Genomic DNA, 8,285 nt, shown 5'->3' with positions numbered 1-8,285 from the left:
GACCAGGAACATTAGGACTAAAAGATCAGTGTACTGGACAAACAAGGAGGAGAACCCTTAGTTCAATAACCCATACTTAGAGCAGCTGTTTAATATTTTGCAAGTTACACGACCGTACCCATACCCAAGTTAAAGCTTCCTGAAAAGTTTTTAGCTGTACAGACTGGAATTAATACAATATTATCTGTAAAAACAACTATTGGTGGGCAATAGAAAAATGTCTTAAGCATGATAATGTTACCACCAGGTAGTTGCCTGACAATACTTTCATCAGGACCCTGTAAAAAGAGCCCTTATTGAGATTTTTCAAAGCAATGCTGTGATTAACAGCCAAAAACACTAGTTACTTGGTGCAGTGATCTGCTCTCATGGCTTCTCCTTCCACTGCTATGCTGATGACCAAAGACTGTATGAAACATGCATGTAGTCTCCCCGACATCACCCGTTTCTGGAACGAAAAATGAAGCACATCGGCTATAGCAGCCATATTGGTAGTGGCAAGGGCTTCGCATACAGAATAGGGCGCCTGTCAGTCACGTGACCCTGAACTGTGCCTCTGATCGGGCGAGCTCCTATCTTAATATCCTCTGAACTGCCGAGTTTTTAAAAAATCACCCCTGTAAAGTGTGTGCCGACAGTGAAATTAGCAACTCTGGCAGAAGATGTTTTTGGAACTAGACTGTAAATAGGTTGATTTCTGCTTTGAAAAGCTCTTCTTATGGCTTGGTGTGTATGTGACTTCTGGTACTTCCGGAGCCAGCCTCAAGCAGACACTCAAGATTTTAGCACTTCCGCATTGTCTCATAGTTTTAGACCAGAGGTTGCTGCTTGCTGATGACACTCAGCTTTTCCTGTCTTTTCCACCTGACAACACAACTGTCTGGACAAAATTGTCTCCTAAATGAAGCTGTAGAACTGTAGAACTGTAGAACTGTACTCATTATAAAGAGACAACAGGTTTTCCTTTGTGCCAAAATCAGGCCAAAAGTTTCTCGCTGGAGTTTTACAGACCATAACCGTCAAGTTTCAGAGAAGGTAACTGAGTCATAAAAAAACAGCCTTACTCCCAGAACGTAATGAAATTCATCTTTCATTAAATTAACCCTACAAGGTAGGACTAAAATGGAGAAACTGATGGGCCATAATGTTAAGAAATTTGCATCAAACCAATTTAAAATGTTGATGCTTTGGTTTATGAAAACTAAAAGTAACAACCAAGAGTAGAACATTTACCAGAAAAGCAACCTCTCTTTGATGATCTGAGAGGCTACTCTCTCCCCTTCTTACAAAATTTGCGTGTATCATAAATTGTTATATGAACACAAGGGGATTTTTTTTCACCTTTAGCCATTTTTGGGGCTTTTAGGCCTTGATTAGAGAGGACAGGGCAGTGGAAAGAGCAGGAAACAGGATGAGACTGGAGAGTGACATGCAGGGAAGGGACCACAAGCTGGACTTGAGGGCTGACCTAATAGGACACACAACCTAACTGCTAGGCCACATTTTTCTAGTTGGAACATTTATTTTTCAATGTACTTTTTTAAAAGTTATCTTTTGGGCGTTACGCCTCTAATTTAATAGAGGAGGACAGTGGACAGAGTAGGAAACAGGACAAGAGTGGGTAGTGACATGTGGGAAAGAGGCCGCCAGCTGGATATGAACCCAGGCCACACGTGCAAGGGCCAACCTTATGGAGCGTGACCCAGACCACTAGGCCATCTGCCCTCCTTCATTGTACATTTTATCATAATCTACAATAATACTGCCACACATCTTTACCAAAATGGGAGACACTCCACACTCCTGATTGAACCCCATCACAGAAAAATACAAGAACAACTTAGGAAACAACACACACACACACACACACACACACACACACACACACACACACACACACACACACACACACACACACACACACACACACACACACACACATCTTCTGCCCTTTAAAGTAAAATTGGAGAAAAATTAACCCATAAGTCTTTAATGCATGGAACAGGGCTTCCATGCACGTGCAGGTGGAGTGTGATGTTTTCCAGAAAGTTTTGACGCCACCTACAGGCTCGAGATAAAAGTGTTTGGCCTGTGTCTAGGTAAAAACCTCCAGAGTTTTACAAATTATATCAATATTTCTTATATTAATTTTTCTTTGTGAAATTATTTTATCATGATTTTTTTTTTATAATCTTTGATGCTTCTCACACGTCCCACTCTGCCATAGTTGTGCTAGGAACTATTAATTGTCACTTGCATGCCACACGGACACGTGAAGGGTTGCACAAGTGTCTAGAATCTGTTTCGGCACGCCATTGTCGAAAATAGCTTCTTTCAAGTTACCATCGCAGACTTTCTACCTGAGGCTCACGTTACCTGTCAAGTTTTTAATCTTTTGACCAATAATAGTAAAACTGTCCCACTATGGCAACGGACTCCTGGGCCCAGGCAGTGGACGAGCAAGAGGCAGCGGCGGAATCGGTAACCTAACTTACGCAACACGAGCTAACGTCTTGTTAGCCTGTTTATGGGTTGCTCTGGCCTGATTTGATACAACTTGAAAGGAAATATAATGCTTAGCGACTCGTTTTAAGACTTAAAGTGTTAACTGACGGGCCCAACCCTATGAATTGATGATTTAACTTAAAGTGTGTCTTATTGGCGTACATACCTGCTTGGGGACGAAACCACCAGTTAGTTTCAGTTTACCGGGAAAGCTAAGTGAACTAGCTGGAGCTCAGACGTTGCGTGCTCAATGAATTGATGGCTTTGGAAGCTAACTTGCTAACAAGCAAACGTAAAGGAGGCCAGAACAGAACGCTTAGTATTAACTGCCCTGAATTCACCCTATGTGGAGCCTGCTACTCAAAAATACTAATTATGTTAAAATGCTGCCTCAGCATTTTACAAGACACACATGTTCACACTGTTTGGGCATTTTAAAGATCTAAGCACTATTTCCAAAGTCCTCCATCCACCTTCTAACCCCTCTTAGGATCCAAAGCTCCTTTAACTAAATCTTCTTCTACTTCTATCACAATTTACTCATATTATCTTAAGCTGAAGGGCGCTTTATGTCTTTATACCTCCACCCTCTGTACTGTTAAATGATTTAACTTTTACTTATTTCTAGGGATGCTCGATTTTGGATTTTGCCGATATATCGAAACCCCTTTTGGCCGATATCGATACCGATAATCACGAGTTTGTTTGTATTTTTCACTATAAGGAAAGCTAAGTCTATCGTGTACTGGAATTTATATGTTACTCTAATTGTGACGGTCTTATTTGTTTGAGAAACACACATAAAACAAGACAAAAAACATTTGATTTTACCATAAATAAGAAATGTATTATTTTTTCAAACTCAAGACATTCAGTATTGAAATACAGAAAAATAATTTCTTTAGATCACATGAACTTTAAATGTACAATGCATTTTTAAACATAACCAAGTTGCATTTGATTATTTCAGAGCTACTGTAACAACCTGGTGACAGACACAGAGCTCTGCAGTGCAAATAAATGAAGTGCTACATTTTATTTAAGGCGCTTATTTTTCAGATGGAAAATAATAATAATCCTAACTGAATAGCACCTTATCGGCTGTGCTTATCGGCAGAAATTTTCATATCTGCCGATACCAATAAACATGTTTTTAAGCCTTTATCAGCCGATACCGATATTGTGCCGATAATATTGTGCATCCCTACTTGTTTCCCATTTCAGTTTCAGCATTTTAACGCATTTGCTTCAAGAAAAGCAACTTCTCTAGTTTTGTTTTGACGTTGTACAATGAAACGTTAATTTTCTTTCAGGCAACTTGAACAAACACTGCATTACTTTGTTTATCATTTACAGATTGGCAGCCTACAGATTAAAGACAAACCAGAAGAAAATGGTTGGTGTTAAAAGCATTATTAGAATCAAACTATTTTGTTGTCAAGTATTTTTTGGGGGGGTTGTAATTTTGTCGATGATTTTACTATCACAGGCACAACTTCAAATGCGACAGACTCAGGTGCAGCTGCAAAGTCAGAAGCTGAGGGAGAAAACAAGGCTGCAGAAGACGATGACAAAGGTTGGCTTGTTACATTATCAGAAAAAAATTTCTACTACTAGAGGATTTTGTTGTCTGAGTTGTAAAACAATACTTTCCTGGGTTTTTTAACAGCTCTTGTAACATTTCTTTTTTTTTTCCAGACGACAAAGCTGCACAGTCATTGTTGAACAAGTTAATTCGAAATAATCTTGTCAACAATACAAATCAAGTTGAAGTTCTTCAGAAGGATCCCAACTCTCCGCTTTACTCCGTCAAGTCCTTTGAGGAGTTGCGACTGTGAGTGATGCTTCTTTGGTTACACTTATCTTTTTTTGTGGTCCATGATAATATTTACAGAACAGCTGTTTTTAACTCATATAATACATATGAAGAAAGAGACAAACATGACGGGTTTTTACTCTTTTATGGATGCAGAAAACCACAGCTACTTCAGGGTGTATACGGCATGGGTTTCAACCGGCCATCCAAAATCCAGGAGACTGCCTTACCCATGATGCTGGCTGGACCGTGAGTATATTTCACACTAAACAGAAATGTTGCAGATTCTGCCGCCATAGCAGTGGAAGCCCTGACATGTCTTCACTTAATTGTTTCTATAAAATTGGTCCAAAAGTCACTCCTGTTTTGATAAAACCAAGGGAGTAATGAATTCAGTAATAACTGCTGTACAGCATTTGTCTGTTACCTTCACTTCTTGTTGCTTTTAGTCCACAGAATCTGATTGCACAGTCACAGTCAGGAACAGGGAAAACAGCTGCCTTTGTTCTGGCCATGCTCAGTCATGTTGATCCTGAAAACAAATATCCTCAGGTGAGTTTTGGGGTTTTCTTTACTGTTGCAGAAGATTAAATTTTGAAATATTGTCACTGTGGCCTTCTGCCTGACATGTGTCTGAAAAATCCAATGGCCTCTTTATTTGTCTCTTGTCGGAAGTGTAAAAATTGTACAAGCCGTGTTATGATATATTTTTCTTAATTTGAAATTCTTTCTTCAGTGCCTGTGTGTGTCACCCACCTATGAACTGGCACTTCAGACTGGCAAAGTAATCGAACAAATGGGAAAGTACTATCCTGAGGTCAAACTAGTCTACGCCATCAGAGGAAATAAATGTAAGCCTGCTTTGGGTCTATTGACCATATTAACATTATTACAGATATTTGAAGTATTAATGATTTGTGTTTGTTGATTTGGCTGCCCCATGTTCAGAGACTGTGATCAATGAAGAATGTAACCTTGGCTAAATAACCTTTTGCTTATTGTGTTTTTTTTTTTTATCTGTAGTGCCAAAGGGCCACAAACTACAAGAGCAGATAGTTATTGGAACACCTGGTACCATGCTAGATTGGTGTGGCAAATTCAGGTTCATCGACCCAAAGAAGATCAAGGTGTTTGTGCTGGACGAGGCCGACGTCATGATCGCCACACAGGGTCACCAAGACCAGAGCATTCGAATTCAGAGGTGAGAATGAAAAAAATGAATGGTTAACTCCAATTCTTTTCAACTTGTAAGGTCTCGTACTGCTTTAATCTTTTACCTTTTGATGTTTCATGCTTTTCCTCTTCCTACTTTGTCTCACAGGATGCTACCTCAAACCTGCCAGATGTTGCTGTTCTCAGCCACGTTTGAAGAGACGGTGTGGAACTTTGCCCAGCGCATCGTGCCTTCTCCAAACATCATAAAACTGAAGAGAGAGGAGGAGACGCTGGACACGATCAAACAGTATTACGTGTTGTGCAACAGCAAGGAGGAAAAGTTCCAAGCTCTGTGCAACATCTATGGCGCTATCACTATTGCTCAGGCCATGATCTTTTGCCATGTGAGTCCTATCACTCCATACATTCTTAATCTGCTTTAGAGTGATGGTTGTAGATCCCAATTGTTATTAGAACATAATGACAGAATCCTTTTGGTGGATCCTCTGTGGATGTATTGGCTGCTGTGTTTTCACCTTTGGTCACTGAACTCCTGCCATAATGACAGTACACTCTCCTTCTGATCCAGACAAGGAAGACTGCAGGCTGGCTTGCTGGGGAACTGTCCAGGGAGGGCCACCAAGTGGCGCTACTCAGTGGAGAGATGCAGGTGGAGCAGAGAGCTGCCGTCATTGAGCGCTTCAGAGATGGAAAGGAGAAGGTTCTTGTCACCACAAATGTTTGTGCTAGAGGTAAGGGTATTTTTTTATTAGAGATGCACAATATATCAGTGTCCATATCTCTGTATCGGCCAATGTTGATCATTTTTTTCACATATCACTATCAGCTGTTGCGTAAAAGCGGGCCAATACTTACTCATTAGTTGCCGCCCATTTTCAGAGCATCTTGAACGATCTTTCAAGACCCAAAAAATATTGTTTTCTATGATTGTGTAAACACCAAAACTTCCTAAGAGGGGTGGACTCTCCTCTTTCATGTCTCTCTTCCTGTTTTTGATCCAAAAAACAGACAAAACATACTTTTTGATTGCTTGATATCGATCGACATCCGGTGCTACATCCTTTGATCCTCTTCATGGTCGTCTTTTCTCACAATTGCGCCACTCCTACTTATTTTTTTTAATCAATATTGATATCAGTTAATATCGGTTATCGGCCATAAGAACAATATTAATATCGCTATTGGCCAAAATTTTCATATTGGTGCATCCCTAATTTTTATAGTGGGCAGGTATTTGAATTCATTCTTTGTTTAACTGTGAAAGGACTGTTTCCTCTTTTTGGTACATAACAAGGTTGATATTGTCTTGTTTATATACTTGCAAGCTTATAACTTGGAGACAAATGGGCAACGAATGTTTCCATCAAATGTATTTAGAGTGGAAAAAAATCGCATTAGTTTTCTGTTCTATTGATAAATAAAATGAATTAGCCCATATTCACTATGTCATTTTACCTCACATAGGTATTGATGTGGAGCAGGTGTCAGTGGTGATCAACTTTGACCTACCAGTAGACAAGGATGGTAACCCAGACAACGAGACGTACCTGCACAGGATTGGCCGCACAGGTCGGTTTGGCAAAAGGGGACTTGCCATCAACATGGTGGACAGCAAGATGAGCATGAACATCCTCAACAGGATTCAGGAGCATTTCAGTAAGTCCATCTTTGATAGAAACACACACTGGATCTAGAACATTGATGCCCTCTGTCCTAAAAGAGCGATATGTGGAATCTCTAACAGAAAAGATGTATTCAGTTTAGGAAAGTGAAGACTTTTACTTATTATCTTTTAATATTTTTACACCTACAGGCAAGAAAATCGAAAGACTAGACACGGATGATCTGGATGAAATTGAGAAAATTGCCAGCTAAAAAGAGGGGCGTTACTGGGATGAAGGATGCCAACCTGACTTCCCCTCCCTCTTTGCTCCCCAAGGACTGTATGCTCCTGCAGTGTTTTATGCTTTTATTTTTATTTTTAGCTGTCGGAGAAAAGAGCAAAACCACCATACAGTATATGTTTACACGTGGAAATGTCTCCTCTCTCCTCTTTATTTCAGACGAGTGTTTTTGTGAGCCTCGGGAACATACCCCATTCACTCTTTGTACCTCTTTGAATAAAGTAAGTTTATTTCTGTGTATCATGATGCTGTAAAAGCAGCCAAAGTGGACTCTTGTTTCACTGAACACAAACAGATTGAATATAACACTTTCTGGTGTTGGATGTAGTGGTGGCATGCTACTAGCTATTTTAATATGAGATTCAAAGAAAATTAAAATGATAATTTTTATGTGCCACAAAAGCTTTGAATTTTTAAGAAACACAATATTTGAATGTAATTGTATGATGTTGATGTTGATAGTAACAGAATTTATCTTGCCCTGTATTGACCAAAAGTACAAAGGGTGAATTTGGGTATGCTGTTCTGAGCTGTAGTTTAATCACAAAGATTATGTTATTGAGATGGTGATGGTTGAGTTTCAAGGGTCTATGCAAACTTATCAACCTGTGATAGCTATTGTCAAATACTATCAACCTGTAATCACATCACATAAATTAATCCTGAATTAACCTCAGCTTTAGCATCAGGGTGTGTAGTCCAATGCCAAAAAAAGGCTGCCTAGAATGATGATAGACTACTAACTCCAAGTCACAGACATTTGAATATTTCAGTTCAGTCTGGAATCAATCAAATGCCACCCTCACATCTTTCTTTTTATTTGCATCATTTCTAAAGTTTTACAGCCGTTATCAGGAGAGGCTTTGCGCCACTGTTAAACATTT

At 39.6% G+C, this 8,285-nt stretch overlaps 1 protein-coding gene across 1 annotated transcript; it reads left to right on the top strand.

Moving 5' to 3' along the window:
* The first annotated feature begins 2,264 nt into the window (after positions 1-2,264).
* On the top strand, positions 2,265-7,641 carry ddx19b (DEAD-box helicase 19b). Its single transcript, XM_074679894.1, has 12 exons — positions 2,265-2,481; positions 3,862-3,901; positions 3,995-4,081; positions 4,204-4,339; positions 4,478-4,570; positions 4,771-4,873; positions 5,058-5,172; positions 5,345-5,522; positions 5,643-5,880; positions 6,066-6,228; positions 6,962-7,153; positions 7,311-7,641. The coding sequence occupies exons 1-12, from the start codon at positions 2,425-2,427 to the stop codon at positions 7,370-7,372; spliced, it is 1,464 nt and encodes a 487-aa protein (XP_074535995.1). The 5' UTR covers positions 2,265-2,424; the 3' UTR covers positions 7,373-7,641.
* Positions 7,642-8,285: the final 644 nt, after the last annotated feature.

Source organism: Halichoeres trimaculatus, unplaced genomic scaffold (assembly GCF_033239565.1).
Source record: "Halichoeres trimaculatus isolate MK-OKI-2021-1 unplaced genomic scaffold, fHalTri1.1 fHalTri1_scaffold_1, whole genome shotgun sequence".
NCBI lineage: Eukaryota > Metazoa > Chordata > Actinopteri > Labriformes > Labridae > Halichoeres > Halichoeres trimaculatus.
Note: the sequence above shows the minus strand (reverse complement) of the source record. Positions and strands in the feature narration are given on the sequence as shown.